Source organism: Hippopotamus amphibius, chromosome 12 (genome assembly GCF_030028045.1).
Source record: "Hippopotamus amphibius kiboko isolate mHipAmp2 chromosome 12, mHipAmp2.hap2, whole genome shotgun sequence".
Taxonomy (NCBI): Eukaryota; Metazoa; Chordata; class Mammalia; order Artiodactyla; family Hippopotamidae; genus Hippopotamus; species Hippopotamus amphibius.
Window position 1 is genome coordinate 21,557,010 of NC_080197.1, and position 17,970 is coordinate 21,574,979.

The 17,970-nt window shown below is 41.4% G+C and overlaps 1 protein-coding gene across 4 annotated transcripts in view; it reads right to left on the minus strand.

Annotated features, from left to right (window-relative positions):
* The window catches only part of DHX35 (DEAH-box helicase 35), a 68,617-nt gene extending 53,452 nt beyond the window's left edge, over positions 1 to 15,165 (minus strand). Inside the window, exons 1-3 of one of the 4 annotated variants that reach the window (XR_009048503.1) lie at positions 15,038 to 15,160; positions 9,068 to 9,201; positions 4,927 to 5,019 (exon numbers count right to left, since the gene is read on the minus strand). Coding sequence is in view for 3 of the 4 variants with exons in the window: in XM_057703390.1 (XP_057559373.1) it covers positions 4,927 to 5,019; positions 9,068 to 9,201; positions 15,038 to 15,077 (267 nt within the window). In the remaining variant the exon portion in view is untranslated. Of the gene's footprint in view, positions 1 to 4,926; positions 5,020 to 9,067; positions 9,202 to 15,037 lie in introns of all 4 variants that reach the window. The other 3 variants (XM_057703390.1, XM_057703391.1, XM_057703393.1) reach the window with 3 other exon arrangements.
* Between the last annotated feature and the right edge of the window lie 2,805 nt (positions 15,166 to 17,970).

A 17,970-nucleotide genomic window follows, 5' to 3' on the forward strand; every position in this document is an offset into this window, starting at 1 on the left:
CCATTCTCCAATAAAAGGAACCAGAGCTCCTTGGAGAAGTGGTTGATCCCAAGGCTAGTACAGGAAAAATATAAGACAAGCCTGAAACAGTTTGCGTTACTAAAAAGTAAGGAAGTGTTCAAAAAAATAAATGGAGGCTTTTAGAAAGAGCACAGGAGCCAAACTGAAGAAGCTTCTAGTGACCAAAGCTGGACCATCTAACCAACAAAATAAATAATGATAGTACTGGATTTTAACCCACAGAACAAAATAAATATCCATGAATCCATACCAATACACCTAAATAATTGAATAAATAAATAAATGAGGGAGAAAGGACAGTTCTTCCTTACAGAAAATTCCATTTAATAAGGGTAGAAGGAGAAAGGAATAGAGAAAATCATTATTAGGGAAACACCTGAGTAACTGCTGCAGACAAGACCCACCGAGGGATGCTAAAATTAGTAAGCAACAGTTTGAAAAGGAGCAGATTATTTGCAGTCTAAAAATATCTCCTCCAAGACATTTATCAACTACAAAGGGAAAGAGTAACCTTGTAGATGAAACCTGACACCTTAACAAAGTGATCAAATTAACCTCACCAGTGACTGGTAAGACCCCCAAGTCAACCTTCTTGATACGATGCACTAAGGACACCTCATTTCTATGGGATTCTTACCAAAAATGCATAAGCTCATTCCAATCATGAGAAAATATCACACAAACCCACATTGAGGGATATTTTATAAAATAAATACCTGGTACTCTTCAAAAATATCAAGGTCATAAAAGATGAAGAAAGAATGAGGAACTTTCATAGACTGGAGGAGACCGGGGAGAAATAAGAACCAAATGCAATGTACATGTAGGATCCTTGATCTTCTGAGAAAGAACAATGGTGGAGAAACTGACGAGTTTTACATAAGATCTGTAGTCTGATTACTGGTGTTGCTACTGTCCTGCTTTTGATTATTGTAGTAGGGGAAGTGGTGTAAGGGGTCTAAGGGAATTCTGCATTATTTTTGCAACTTTCCTGTTAGTCTAAAATTGGCTAAAAATAATAATTTAAAAAATGACTGTAAGAAACAGAGTGTTTTTAGATAATGTAGTCTTTGGGCTATAAAAACTGTGAAGTTTCTCTCTCTTGCATTGAATACATATACAAAATACCACCAACCATCCCAATCAACAAAAATGCAGAAACAGAACTATAAGAATAATGGCTAAGATTCACCAACTACATCACTAAGTGCCAGGAACCGACTGGCATGCACAACCCCGTTTAATCCTCACAACAAATCCAATGTGGAAGGTAACAGCATCATCAGCAATTTAGGGATGAGGAAACAAAGAGGCCATGTGACTTGTCCGAGGACACAGATAAAAATCTAAGGGCTAGGATTCAAGCTCAGCAAATCAAAGCCACATCACCAGGACACAGTTCCACCACCCATAATAAAACACACACGCTTGCAGTCAACCCCTTAGTAGTAGCGCTAAGGGAAAGAAATACAATTTCCAAAATAATAAATCTGCCCATGAAGCCAGTCTCTCAATATACCTGAGATTCAGACTTCTGCCTGCTTATGGTTGCTGACAGGTGGAAATTTTAAGATGCTGCAAAAGCAGATATAGTGTTGACATCAAGAGGCAATGGATGTCACAGAGGGAGGCTGTTGAATTCCATCTCAGTTCTCTTCGCTCTTTTTAAGGGTCACCAAATCTGGTCTTCGTGTTAAAGAGTGGGATTAGGAAGAACTCCACCCAAAATGGTACTAACAAAAATTGTAGTGAAAAGCTTGTTTTCACAGTCCATTATTTTGATAGTGCTTTAGGGAAAAAATATCATCTAGCTTCCACACATAGTTTGTGAAATTTCAAAACTGGTGTTGAGTGATAGAGCATGCTGTACTTTTCCAAGGAAAGATATAAATCTACCAAAACAGTTTGTTGACAAAAACCTGCTTCATATTCTTGCTGTGACCCTCAGCTCCTCAGCCATGGCCTTCCAGTTTTCCTAGGCCGTAAGTCACATTTAGCTCCACAAGAAGCTGGAAACCATGACTGTCTCAGAGAGGTGGAACTGAGTGGTAAGGAAAAAGAGGAATAAACCTGCTACAGGAGGGGGAGCAGATAGTTGGGCCAATAACATAATCTATCACAAGCATCTAGTCATTTTCACCAGCAAACTTAGGAGATTCACTTTTTACCATTTATTCCTTTGTGCTTTCTGCACTTTGTACCATAAATGTATTTTTTATTCAAAAAACACAATGCTTATTTAAAAAATACAGTTCCTAAAAAATAAATTCAAATGCATGTGCCCTTTGACCCAGCAACTCCATAACTACTAAATTTATTCTGTAAGTGCACCCATATGTGTGCAAATTGAGATAGATGCAAATTGACTCATTGCATCATTGTGATAACACAAAACTGGAAACAATCTTGGAATTGGTAAAATAAATTATGTAGAATCTAGCTGAAAAGAGAACGATATATTAGGTGGGGGAAAAAAACAAGAAACAAAATACATAAAGCATGTATAGACACTACCATTTGTATTTTTAAAAGGGGAGGAATACATATCTGTATATATACATATATATGTATATATTTACACACATTTCTCTGTAAAGCCAATAAAAAAATCCCTATCCAAGAAACTTATAACATCAGTTGCATCTGCATAAAGGAAGAATTAGAAGATAGGAAAGAAAGGAAATCTTTCTCTTTTTATGTTCTTTCATGTCTTCTGAATTGTAAACCATGTGAAAATATCAAATTTTCCCCCAATATTAAAAACATTAAAATAAAACTTAAAATTAAACACAAAAATCCAAAGAAACAAAAAACGACCCGTGTTTGCTGCCACACTGCCCAGGCTGGATCCTCAGACCTCACCCCCTCTCCCTTTCAGGACATCCTTTCTGTGGACTCAGCCCCGCAGCAGGTGCTCTCTGCTCCCTGGCAGCTAAGCTTTGCTGGGGGAAACGACCAGGTCATTGTGCTATATTGTACTACTGATCCAAATATCTGCTACCCATCCCTGGGGGAGGACTACATGCACTACCACCTGCTTGCTAGCAGGCCTGGCCATGTAGTCTGCTGTGATCTATGAATGTGAGAAGTGCCACTTCCAGTCTGCAGTTTTAAGAGCCAGCTTATAACTCTGCCATTTGCTACAAGATCCACAAGTCCCAGACAGGAGCTGCACTGTCATCCTAAGTCCCAGTGATCACAAGATGCAGCCCATATCTTGGGTCATCAATCCAAGAAGACCACATAGTATGAGGAAGAAAAACATCTTTGTGTTTTTAAGCCACAGAGATTTTCAGGTTGTTTGTTACCACAACACAGTTTATCCTCAACTGACTAAATAACCATACTGACTAATTTCAAAACAAACTAAAATCATCTAATCTCACGTGGCCGTTTACCTCTGTTCTATATTCCCCACCTCACCACCTTCTACAGTGTACTCATCTGTAAAATGAAGATAACAATAGCGCCTACCTCACAAGGTCACTGAGGACTAAACAGATTAATATATGTAAAGTGATCACTTTATGTAGAACTATTATAATTATTACCTACTGATAATCTCTCAGTAACGTAACATGGCCCTTCTCCTGTGTCTCTCTGTAAGAAGCAAGTAATTTTGCAAGGGTCCTGACACCATCTACACATACGTTCTCCCTCCAGGTCACCATCTCCTCTCCTGTCCTTTCCCCACCAGGTCACTCTCTTCTGCCTACCTTTCCCCAGCTGCACGTTAGATCATCTGGGGAACTCTGATACACTTTGTTGTACCGTGGAAACTGGCACAACACTGTAAAGCAATTATTCTCCAATAAAGGTCTGAAAGAAAAAAAAAGCCAAAAACCTATATCTGGGCCCCATCCTAAACCCATTACTGGGTTGGGTAAAGGAAGCTTTATTTTTTTTTTATAAGAGTTCAAAAATATGCAGAACTAGAAGACAAAATAAGTGTTACTTTTGTGTATATGTTTGTGGGGGCAGGAAAAAAGGGCAGGAGACCATAAGAGGACATGGGGCTTCCAGGATTCTGGTAATGTTCTATTTCTTAATCTGAGTGCTGCTAGCACAGCTGTATTCACTTGTGAAGGTACAATCAAGCTATACAATTATGATATCGGTACTTTCTGACATGTATTTTATACTTCAGTAAAAATCTATATTAAAAAAGGAAAGAAAACCTGCAAGGACTCTTATCCCTGACTACTTAAATATCTTTCTTCACCCTCCAAGTGAGGCACTTAAAACACACTCTGACTTCACCCTATCTTTCCACTCTTGATCCTGTCTGTCCACTCTGTTGAGCTCCAAGTACTTCTCCACCCCAATATCTCTAACTACAATATTCACTGGATGAGGACATCTTCCCAGCCAGCTCCCACTGATCATTCGAGGTCTATTTCTTTGCCTTTTTTTTCCCCTAATGTATTTCTTTATCTTTTCAAGGTCTACTTCCAATGCCTTTTCTTCTACAAGCCCTTTCCTGATCCTTTCTACTTCTATCCACACCAGATAGGAGTTTTGCCCTGTAAGAGAGGTTTCTTGCACAGCACTGCCTAATTCTATAATTTTTATTCACAAATAGAGTGGTATTCATCTTACCCCTCCTCTTCAACTGCAATTATCTGAGGACAAAAACTATGCATTACACCTCTTCAAATGAGCCCCCACTGTTACTTTCAGAGTATGACTATTCTTATTTTGGAATTATAATAAATTGAAGATGACTATTACTTCTTCTAATCAAAGAAATTAAAAGTTTAATAAAAATTCAAAAAAAAATCTAGTTGGCTTGACTATTTCCTCTGAGAGGAGATCTTAAAAATGCAAAAAAATGGTAGAGTTCTCAAGTCACAAAATGCTTCCAATCAAATCTAAGCACAAAGACACACTGAAATGTATACTCACTTGTGGAATCTGCGTGCTTTTCCCACATCCTGTTTCTCCAACAATCACCACTGTCTGATAGTTTTCTACCAAGTATAATATATGATTCCTAAGCTGAAAAAATATAACCAAACATTATAAATAAACATACATTTTCTCAAAAGACCTGAACAAAGATATTTAAACATTATGAAATGGGCTGTTTGCCAAAGAAAAGGAAACTTTTAAAAGAACTATCAAAATATATTTCTAATATATACCAAAATATATCTCAGGTACTACTGGTGTCAGTATAAGGCAATACAACTGCAACTAAGTGTAATAACTTATCAAAATGTATAACGCACGTACACTTTGATTCAAGATTTTTACTTTTAAGAAGTTATACTACAGACATCCTAATACGTGTGAACAAAGATGTAGGTACAAGCACACTCACTGCAGTATTGTTCATAAGAGCAAAAATTCAAACAGCCTAAATGTTCATCAACAGGGGAGTGGTTACACAGTGGTTGTGAAAGACTCCAATAATGGAGTAATACACAGCTGCTAAAAGAACAAATGCTTATTGGTACTGATGTGGAATGGTCAATGAGGGCTGCTATGGTAAGAAAGCAAAGTGCAGATAGTGTGAATGATACACTACTATTTGTGTTTTTAAAGAAGGGGTAAATACGTATATGCTTCTTTATATATAAGCTACTCTGAAGAAAAACAAAACAAGAAACTAGTAACTGTACTGTCTCCAAGGAGCAGAAGAAAGCGGTGGGGGAGCAGGGGTGTGAAGGAGACCTTTGAATTTTGTTCAACATGCATGTATTACCTAATTTAATATTTTTCATTTATTAACTTGTGAAAACAACAAACAAAAAGAATATGCTTTCATCTCTTCCTCTAAAGCCAAGTTCACGATAAAGCACCCATAGGTTACATCTATATTTCAACTGGGCCTTCCTTTACCCATTCATTGGGAGTAGAAGCACGAGTTTGGCCACTGAAAAGTCACAGATAGTTCCAAGATCCCATGTACTTAGCTTCAGAACGTATTTCTGTACTCACATTTGACTACAGATACACCCGATGATCTTGAAAATCATGAAGGTATTCCACAAATTTCTGGTTCGAAATGAAGTAAAAACCTGCCAAATTCTCCCACTCTGATCACTGCTCAACTCATCGGACTCCACACCAACAATGTGTTTGGTGAAGACTAGGAGAGACAGGATGCTGCCTTCCTGGCTAAATAAGATATTGATTGTTTGGCTTTTGAATTTAGCATTATTTAGGGTCTAAATATGTAGTTCTCAACTCTTAGGGTAAAAATCTTTTAGGATATTTGTTAAAAATGAAGATTCCTAGCCCTCCTCCCAGGGCTGTTGATTCAGTAGGGCTAGGGTGAATCTGCATTTCTACAAACACACAAAGGAGATTCTGCTGCAGGTAATCGAAGGACTCATCTAGATGCTTTCCTGTCGATTGTTTGGACTCTGTGCTTCCTTTTGTTTGGGGCAGGGAAAGGGGAAAGGTTTGGGTTCTTTGCAGATATTCTGTAAATGATATTTTGTAAATCCATCTGCGGATGGATGGGTGGGTGGGTGGTCAAGGAGAACCTAAAGGACAATTTGAATACAGACAGAGAGAGCCACACACGGCACTCTAGGAATGGGAAATGACCTAAGTAAAGGAAAGAAGATGGAAACAGAATATGAATACGAACGCTATTTGAGGGGTCCTAGAGAAAGCCCATGAAAGCCTCCAGGTTTCATTTGGAAATGAACTGCAAGAGGTGTAGTTAGGGCTTCACTGTGAAAGCCTTGAATGTAGAGCTAGAACCTGGACTTTACCTGGGAGGCAGTATACGCTGTAACTGTTTCAAGAAAATTGGGCAGCAATACACAAGACTGATCTGAGCATGAAGAAACTGAAGGCATTAACTCATACTTCATGTGCTAAATATGAAGCATTGCAAACGGAGAGTCCGATGTGTGACATTCAAGAGAGAGATGACAGAAAGATTTCCAGTTTAGAAATTGGGAGAATGACGGTACCACCAACAAGCACAGGCAGGGAAATCAAGGAAAGCTGGTGCAGAGGACCAGACTGAGCTTCAGCGAGGTTGAGTTTAAGGAAGTAAGAGGACAACCTTGCATACCAATGTCCAGGGTCCAAACAGAACACCAGCCTACAGGAGGCAGCCAAGGGGAAGGCAGCCTTGAAATGGCATTGGGGAAAAGGGGGGTGAGCCTTAGATTTACTGCTGCTTTAGTTTCAACTTCTATTTTTAAAGCTACTTTCACTGGGAATTCCCTGGCAGTCCAGTGGTTAAGACTTTGCCTTCCAATGTCGGGGTGCGGGTATAATCCCTGGTCAGGGAGCTGAGAACCCACGTGCCTCATGGCCAAAAAACCAAAACATAAAACAGAAGCAATATTGTAACAAATTCAACAAAGGCTTTAAAAATGGTCCACATCAAAAAAAAATCTTAAAAAAAAAAAGCTATTTTCACTTTTAGTTTTAACATGGGCAGGAGCGGTGAATAGGTAACTCTTTATCCTTTTGGTCTCCTAGCTTTATCTTTAACATGAGATTGTAACTATGCTTAAACTCTGCTTTGATTTTTATCAATAACTTATACCCCTTTTCTTCCCATTTTAATTTCAATATGGTATTAATACCTTCTTGCTTACTTTTTTTCATCTGTTATTTCATTTATTATATTTTATAAGTACAGTTGGAGGATTAAGAAGAGTCAAGAAAATGAAATACTCGGTAAACAGTAATTATCCTTGTACATCAGTGTTTACTACATGGCAGGTATCTTACTCAGTACTCTACATGGAGTCTCTCATCTGGTCCTCATAACAATCCTATGAGGTAGGTACCATCAGTCCCACATTCTAGATAAGGAAACAGAAGCTCAAGCAGTGAACCAAGGCTACACAGCACACAAATGATGAAGCCTGGGTTTGAACTCTGAAGTCTAGCTCGAGCCCAGACACTTCATCACAGCGTAAACTGTGTCCCTCAATGGTGAACCTATAATCTTATCTTCTGAGGGTCAAACTGGTTTACATTCATACATAATGGATGAGGTTAATCACCTGCAGAAGAAACCCAGAGACTGTCAGTACAGGAGTGACTAAAACATTTGGGGCCACAGAAAAGTCTTATCAAGGTGACTTGGCTAAATCCAGAAGGCGGCTGTTTCATATTCATTTGGAGAAAACATATTAATAGAAGAGGCATTATTAGCACCGTCTAGACAAAGAAACTCCCTAAGTGTAAGCACTTGGCAGCTTTTACCCAACACTGTCCAGGAGAAAGAGAGACGCAGGTGCTGGTGGCCCCACTTACTCTGGTCATTCCAGAGGCATCATACGAGGCAGGGAGAGTTCATCACTCATCATCGGGCTACAAGAAATAAATATCCTTCAACTGTAACTACATTGTCTTTGGCTCTGAGCCCACTTCCTGATTACAATTTGGCTTCCCACGTGGACTTGGCAACAGGGAGAAAGTGTGTCCATGGACTGTATTGTCTGTACTGGAGAACCTCGGTTCACTGTAAACGAATATATTTCGAATTCTAGTTTACACTTTGGCCTCTTGTGAGATGAGTATATGTCCATTTCATGAGACTAATAAAATCACGTGTCTGGATGTGCACATGGTATGTGATAACCACACCAAAATCCCATCACTATCCCAGTGGGAGCTAGCCTCTTCCACAGAAACACCCTCGTATTTCTAATTTATCTTGTGTAAAGAAATGTACTTTTAAAAAAAAAGCTAAACTTGGCCATATTCTGGTAATCTGTTGAAAATGGATGCATAAAAGTTCACACTGTTTTCTACTTTTCTGTATGTTTGAACTTGTCCATAATTGAAAGCAAAGAGGGGAAAAAAGAACATCATTTCATTTCTTCCAATTTTTCCAGTATGTAAGCTCTAACCCAAAAAAATGTTAAGAACTTTCCAGATTTATAAGGTTAAGTAACACATATATATTTTGAAGAGATGACCCCTTCAGATAGGGTATCTTTGAGCTCACTGAGTTCTAAAGGATCATTAAGAGTAAGAGGACATCATTCACTTCAATGCCAAGTATAAAGCTACTGCAGGCTGCTTCAGGCCGACGACTGAACACGCATATTCAATGTACCTTGAACACGGGCAGCTTCTGCCTCTGCTGCTCTATAGAAAGGGCAGCGAAAGGATTGTAAACAACAGTTGTTGCAGAGTTTTCAGCTAGACTTTGTCTCTCTTCAGAGATGCTGACACCTGGTCCCTCTGTACCTGCAACAGAAATGATTTTTTCAGATTCTTTGATATAAGGAACAGAAAAATTGTGTGAAAGTTACAAATTCAAAGACGAAGGTACAGAACAGAAGCAATGCATTTTAATCTCAAACTACTAACATTTAGAAAGGTACCTACAAGACTACAGAAGAGCCTCAATGCGGTGTCAAGAACAAAGGAGATGGCAATCCTATCGGGCTCCAAAGTGGCCACAAGCAACTATACATTACAGAGGACAATGTATCGCGTTCCGGCCACCACACTGGTATTATTACCAAACTCTTAATGAGTGCCAGAAATCTAGAGGGAATTAGCTGAGGCAAACGATGAAGCCTGTCACTGTAGGATGACAGCAAGGCTCAGGGTCAACAGGCACCAGGAGCTGAAATGCCGCCTGGCCGTTTTCCTTCTCTCTCTGCCCCTCTTGACAAGCTCCTTTCAGTCCCTGAGGCCACTTCTCTACAGAAGCTGGAATTAAGGCTGCAGCCAGGGCCAGAGCTCAGGCTCACAGTTCCTCCACCTTACCCAGCAAAGATGGCCGTGCCAGAGATATAGCAGTGAACACTCCAGATGCAGGCCCTACCCTCACGCAGCTTACTTGCTTCTCTTATTCTTCCTCCCAAAGAAACATGACTTAGTGCACAAAGTGGTAACAGAGAAAGACCCAGGGAGGGGAGCCGGGAGGCCCAGGTATGTGTTGTCTGTTTGGGGGATGGAGAAGGCTCTTTTTCTCCCAGCTTAGGCCACTGCCCAGCCTAATCCAGGCAACCAGGGCCCTGGAGTGGGGTACGATAAGTGGCAGCCCCCATCTGAAGCAGCCAATTGGAGTGGTTGGGTGGGAAGTGCTGGTCCAAGAAGCCACTGTGCTGAGCAGACTGAACACCAGATACCCACAGTGGCTTCTTGGTAAGAACAATGACAAACTGGGGCTGAGGGGAATGAAGAACTGGGAAGCCATATACCCCCATGGAAAGCTGTTCAAGGTACTAAGGATTTTTAGCCTGAAAGGGAAAATGCCTTAGGAGGAACATGGGTTTAATTTTTATGATCAGCCTCTGTAACTGTTCAGGCCAAATTGTTCATGCAGCCCAAGACAGAACTCAGAGTGATAAGTAAATGATATAGAGTTCAGAATGCAACTCAACATAAGGAAGGTATCTCCAAAAGCTAGACTTGTTCAGCACAGGAGTATGCCACCTTTGTGAATCAATAAAAACCCTCCCTAGAAGTTCACAGCCCTCTGTTAGGGGTGCTACAGGGATAATTACCCAATACTATCACCTTCCAGGTTTTCTGAACTCAGAATCCGTGATGCTATGTGAAAGTACAGAGGCTTTGAGATAAGAATATTTAGCCCAGTGATTTATTTTTACATTTTTGAGGGATCCCAGATCCCTTCACAATCCAATAAAGATTACAAACACCATCTCCTGAAAAATACACTAGAATGTAATTTATCAGAACACAAAATGCTGGAGGTCCAGAGACCCCCTACAGCTAAATTTAGAATCACTGCTGTAGATCTCTGATCCCTTTTCCATTCGTTTATAGGAACATAGTTGTGATCCAGAGGTCCAAGATTGCCAAAAATCAGGTAAGTGGGGCACTGCTGTATTGTTTTTGCCAAAATGTTGCCCTTCCTTTCAACAAGATAAAAGATAGAACAGGACCTGGAATAAAGCCTGCGCTCAAAGAGGTGAGTTTCCTTTCCTTTCTCCCCTTACTATCCCTACATTTATTATCTCCTTGTAATCTTCACCCAAGAAAACTAGGACAAAGAAAGAGCTTATCCTCATCAGCTCTGTCTGTGTCCTGATTTCCCTCCTCTTCAAAACACTGTAAACCTTTACAGCATGTCTAGGGACTTCCCTGATGGTCCAGTGCTTAAGACTCCAAGCTCCCAATGGAGGGGATGCAGGTTCGATCCCTGGTCAGGGAACTAGATCCTGCATGCCACAACTAAGACCCTGCACAGCCAAATAAATAAATAAATATTTTTAAAAAGAAAAATAAGCAATAAACCTTTACAGCATGTCTAAAATCTTTTAACACTGCTCCTACAAGGTCTCTTACTTCCTCCCACACCAAGGTTTAATCCACCCAGGTGTCTTCCTGACTACCCTACCCCTCCGGTCTCTAACCTGTACCAAGTTCACCTCAGTATATTCGGTTAGAGATCTTTTACAAGAACAGCTGCAGTCAATCAACGAGGAGCATGTCACCTCTGTACAAAAGATTCCATTCAGCCAGACCAGGCCTGCCTCCCCGCTTTATATGCATCCCACGGCCCACTCTGGCTGCCTAGGGTTTGTTTTTCCCTTGGGAACATTCTCAGTGCTTAAGCAAGTAACAAGTTTGTAATTCTTGTAAACCACAAGGACTTCATTTCTCCATGTATAAAACAAGGCTGATAACAGCAGTCCCTCTGGGTTAGAATCCAGTTTTTCAGTTTGAGTGGTGACCCATTAATGGGTTAGGAGATTCATGTACAGGGTCATGACCAACACTTTTTAATAATGAACTAGAAACAGAATAGAAAGTATCAGAGTGCATCCCAAGAAGCAGTATTGTTTTTGTACAACCCTTTTCAGCTGTGTGTGTGTGAGAGCACACACACATGCATGCATGCTGGATCACAACACATTTCTTACTGTATATCAGGTCAAAAAATCTTCAAAGCTGTTGCTATGAAGTGTTTGCCAGGCACATAGGCAACCACTGATGCATCATTAAATAACTGTTGAATGAATGAAGGAAAATGGCCAGGCCCTTCTGATCCATTTGTACTAGCAAATCAAGTCCAATTTTTTCTACAAAAACCTCAGGCAGCTCATACAAAGATCTTAAGGCAGAAATCACAAAATGGTAGAGACCACAAAGTAGTTAACACACCTTTGTTAAAATGCTTGAAATCATTCATTTAAAACACGTAAAAATTTCCCATTCCAATCTGGATATTGAGCCCCTATGACAACAACTGGGTGAAACCGTGTACAGCTTCCTGCTTTAGACAGCATACACATGCTTCAGTGTAACTGACGCTGTATGCCTATCAGTGTACGTGTGCTCTAGTGTGCTACAGTTCCCATCACTCCCTACTACTTCCACCCAGCAGCTTCACTAATTTAGACTGTCCGAAAGGCCCCTGTAGCCACCTGAGCTTGTGACTCCAAGCCTATAGGATACTTTCTTCTAGGCTTATAACCAGTCTCAGTCACCTTCCTGACTTTCACCATGTATTTCCCACCTCCTACTTTCATATCTTCAGCTTCAGTTTCCTCTTCTGTAAAATGAGAGTAATACCTCCATCACAAGATATTGTAACCACTTAATAAGATGACATAAGTAAAAGTGACCGGCACAAAGGGCTCGGTAAATGTGCACCACATCCATTCCCATCTTAGTGAATGACAACACAGTTTACCTAGACCAGTGGTTCCCAAACTTTGATGCATGCTTGAATTACCTGGGGATCTTTAAAAAATACTTATGCCTGGTTCCTAGCCCCTCCAGACTTCTGGTTTATTACCATGGGGTATGACTGAACAGCAGGACTTTTAAAAGCTTCCCAAGAGATTCAACTATACAGCAAAACCTGAGAACCACTTACCTAGTTACCGAACCAGGAAATCTAAATCATTACCGACTTCACCTTCCCCTACATCTGCCTCTAAAATGTCTCTCCAATAAGGTCCCTCCCTACTGCTCACACGCCAGAATTGAGGTTTTCAATCTCTCTCCTCGATCTGAGTAGCACCTTCTCTTAAGGGTGTCCCCGACTCTAACTTCCTCCCCCAAGCATTCTGCTCACCACTGCCAGAGTTATCTTCCAAAAATAAACCTAATCGTATTACCCCCTGCTTAAAAACAGTGAAATCCAAATTCTTTAACTTGCATGGAGACTTCTTACAATGAGGCCCCCCCTTATCCTTCTGGCTTCATCTCCTGCCACATCCCAAAATATACCCTACCACTAAACACCACTATGCTACTCAATTATCTTGGTGATTTGGACATTGCTGAGGTACCATCCCACTTTGCCTTTGTTCATGCTACATCCTTTAGAGCTCCACTCTCCCACCTCTCTGCGGAACAAAGCTTTATTTGTGCTTCAACATTCACCTCAAAAATATAACTACCTTGATGAAGTATTTCTTATCCACTTTTCCCTCTCTTCTGTACTTCCATGTAATTAGAATAGTTAATATGTATCTAGTGCTAAGAGCTTGACATATATTCTCATTTAAACCTCAAAACAATCCTTTGGGTAGGTGTCATGCCCAATTTACAGATGGGGTAACTATGATTCTCCCAAATTGCCAAGTTAGTAAATGGTAGTCAGGATGGTCTCTACAGTCTGACCCTAGTAGAACTCATCTTCCTTACTACCGCCTTTTTCTGCCTCACTTTAAAATCTCTTAAAGAGGATATCCAACTTCATATTACCATTGAGAGAGTATAAATCTTGAGAGCAGAGCAGAGCCCTAATCATCCATTATTTGTCTCCTGACCAGAAGCCTAGTTGTTCAATTAAGTACGGCTTCAGTGAATGAACTAAATAATGGAACAGAACTCTTAGAGTAATCCCATGTTCTTTAACCAAAAGAGTATCCTGGCCTGATTTTCAACAATTCATTCAGGTCTTTGATGTACTTAACACTTTGACCTGTTAGTAAAGGTCTGAATAAATAAAACAGAGGGTATCTCATTACCTAATGGGATCTTAGCTTTGGCTGCAAATAAAACTCAGAATGGATAATTGGCTGATGACTTGAAATGCTGAATCATAAGATTCTCATCCAGTGACAAGCTACAGATTTTTAAAAAAGAATTAACACACCCCTTGCTTGGGTTCATCTTCATTATCACTGATAGGCACGGTCAGAATTCCAGGGAACCACTCTAAAATACCCTTTAAAAGCTTCCCTTATATTACCTTCTCTGTCTTATTTCATTTTTGCTGCAATATACAACACTTTGCACATTCAGACCTGCGGAGGTGCAAGTGGTGGGGAAAAAACAAGCTGGTAACCGTTAAGAAACTTGTTTTTCGCAAGAAACTAATGGAAGTGGAGGAAGGATCTGGCATGTAAACATTCAATAAAATTCTGATTAATAAATAAATTCAAACAAAACAAGCAAATCATTTTACAGCTGAAAACGGTGTTAGCCTTCAAGAGGGAAAGTGGCTGACAGCCAATACGAAGAGGGGCAGACACGTGGGGTTGACGGACTACCCTAAAGCAGACTAAGACCTTTCAATGAACACTTACGCTACATCAAACAACGTGTCGTGCTCGTTATTCCAGCCCACAGGACAGATGTTACTATTCTGCCCATTTCACAGATAAGAAGGCTAAGGCTAAGATGGGTTCAATGACTTGCCCAAAAGAACTCTGCTACTCTACGGCAGAGCCGAGTATTCAAACCCAAGCAGTCTGACTTCCTAACTTGAACTCCTTAACCCTGAGCAGCACTACCTGTCCGGCCCCAGCGTAGCCCCAGGGCGGTAAAAGGACACGTGTGGGCGCTTTAGCTTTTCCCCATCTCACGGGTTGGCCAAGAGAAGCATCAGGAGTGAGGAAAACGAGGCCCGGGGAGACTGGAACTGAGGTCACATAGTGAATTTCTGCCCAAGCTGGGGGCGGATCCCTGAATCCCTGAGGACCACTGTGGGCGCCTAAGCCGCTCAGCCCACCACCTCGGAGGCGGCGGTGGCCAGCTGGCCGAGGTCAGGCCTGCGAGCAGGTCCGCAGGCGCCAGGACGCCGGCCGCGGGGCAAAGACAGAAGTCAGGCTGCCGCATCTGCCCAGCGTTCCGCCAAGGGCCTTACCGGGTCTCCAGAACTTCACCGGTCCCGCGGGCGCAGCCATGCTGAGGTGAAAGGTCACGAGGAAAGCTCCACCCCGTCCGTCGCTCACGAGCCCCCGAAGGGGCCGGGGGGCGTGGCCCACGAGGAGCCTGAGCCCAGGAGACTCCGCGGTGTTATGGCCACGCCTCCGTGACCACCGCCCCCTCCGCAGCACGTGACCTGCATTTCAGCCCCGCCTCCGAGCCCATGTGACCCGACCCGCCATATTGGAGAGAAGAGCGGGCTTTTCCGTCTCTTCATCGTGTTGGACCTGGTTTCCAAATGCGTTTCCTGGGATCGTGGCGTGGCCCGGTGGTGGCCGCGCACCTCCGGAGGGTCGAGCTTTGGGAGGGGGCGAGAGTTTGTCGCCGTGAGCGGCACGTGGTGGGCAACGAGGCAGTGCGTCCCAAATTAGCATTAACGTTACAAGCTACCACAACTGTGTTATTTCTTTTAGTCTCCTCCAGATTTTCAGATTGGAGAATAATAATAGGAATTACTTCGTGGGTTTTCTGGTTCAGTAAATATTGAACGCCTGCTGTGCGCCCAGGTACTGCAGTTTCAGTCTCTTCTTTCATGGAGATTCTGTCCAAGGCGGCGGGGCGTGGGGGGAGGGTGTCGTGTGTCGCGGGAGTAGTGTTTATTATTACCAGTAAATAAAACATTGGAAACAGCATGGAATTCTTCAGGGACCTTGAGGGTAATGCTGAAAAAGGGACTGGGTTGAAATAAGAAAGTTAGAAATGGGTAGATGTATTAGGCTAGGGCACTAGCCCAGTGTTTCCTCCAGTTTGACTACTCATGATTTACATGCTTGTTAGAAATACAGATTCTAGACCCCAATCCAATCCCGAATTAGAATCTCCAGGGCCATAGTCTGGGAACCTGCATTTCGAGCCGCTCTACAGATGATTCCCTAGAAAAACCAGCTTGAGGTTCTCCTAATCCAAATGAGAGCTAATAAACTCGAGTAGAGGAGGTGTTTAACTGGTAGGCAACTAATTAGAAGGAAGTCAAAGGCGTCAGAATCTATGCATTTTAGAGCTGTGAAGAAAATTCTGCATTCTTTGAGACAAATGGCATTGTCATGGAAAGATTAAGGGCTTTGGAGACAAGTGGACATGATTTGGAATCCTTAACTTTGCCATTTCCTAGCGCCTGTCTGTCATCTAATCTTAATTGTTAAATGAGGTTTGAAAAGTGTGTATTAAATGAGAGAACGTGTAAAGTACTAACAGTGTAAGACACAGCAGGCATTCAATCAATGTTAGTTATCGATAACTCAAATAGAGCAAATCTGCCTGGGGAAGAATCAGAATTTACATACATCCACCCATTTTCCAGATATCCTCTTTGATTTATTTCTATAATAATGAAAATAGGGTTGAATACATGATAATCTCTCTGCCTAAAATTTTCAGTCAGCCCTTTAAAATATAAGGGTCAGCTCTAAGACGACTTCGCTAAATTCACAATCCAACTTAAGTATTCTCCTTCTGCAGACTCAGAGCCTGTGTGCCCACTTTTGTGATTTAACACAATCTGTCTCCAGTATTACACTGGGAGCTTCTTGAAAACAAGCATAATGTCATATTCTTACTGTAGCCCAATAACAAAGTGCTTATTAAGTAATGTATATGTGAACACCATGCTTTATACTTAGTTTTAATTCTTAATGACATTGATCCTTCCTTGTTTTATTTTTGTCTGATTTTCACTAAGGGCCCAAGTAGACAAAACAGGGTTTATACATAAACACAAGGGAAAAGGAAATAAAAGCCACTTTTTATGATTTCTATATTTATAAATTACTCTATGACATATGAAGAAGACTTCCTATTTACAAAGAGATAGTATAGTAGCCATACCCAAATTACTGGATCATAATCTTAAAGCTGGAGGAGACTTTAGTTATCTAGTCTAAATTCTGTTTTATGGAAGAAAAAACCAAGGCCCACAGAGTTTAAAAGGACTTTGTCAGAATCAAGGAGCTAATTTAGTATCAGAACTGAAACTAGAATTCAGGCTTTCTAATTCCCAGGCCAGTGGTTTTCAAGCACATGGATCACTTAAAACCACTAGAGGGACTTCCCTGGTGGTGCAATGGCTAAGACCCCGCTTGCCAATGCAGGGGACACGGGTTCGAGCCCTGGTCCGGGAAGACCCCACATGGCACGGAACAATTAATCCCGTGTGCAGCAACTACTGAGCCTGCACTCTAGAGCCCGTGAGCCACAACAAGAGAAGCCACTGCAATGAGAAGCCTGCGCACCTCAAGGAAGAGTAGCCCCCACTTGCTGCAACTAGGGAAAGCCTGTATGCAGCAACAAAGACCCAACACAGCCAATAAATAAATAAATTTATAAAAATAAATAAAGCATGGGCTTCCCCAGTAACACAGTGGTTAAGAATCCACCTGCCAATGCAGGGGACACAGGTTCGAGCCCGTGAGCCACAACTATTGAGCCCACCTGCCACAACTACTGAAACCCACCTGCCTGGAGCGCATGCTCTGCAACAAGAGAAGCCATTGCAATGAGAAGCCCATGCACCACAATGAAGAGTAGCCCCTGCTCACCGCAACTAGAGAAAGCCCATGCGTAGCAGCAAAGACCCAATGTGGCCAATAAATAAATAAATATTTAAAAAATAAATAAAGCCACTACAGCTTAGCTTTCCTTAATAAGAATTAGTTCATCTGCCTCCAAAAAGTTCTGAGCCCAACTGCCTCTAATGGGTTGTTTTGCTTTCAAAGACTTCTATTAGGGAAAACACCTAAGTAATAACCTAGATGTTGATGATGTGGTTTTATTGCCACACACTAGGAATGGTCTCAATGGACTATCTTATCTTAACTAATTAACTATTTTCAAGAAAGAATAGCCTAAAATAACTACTCTAAAACTTGAAACCAT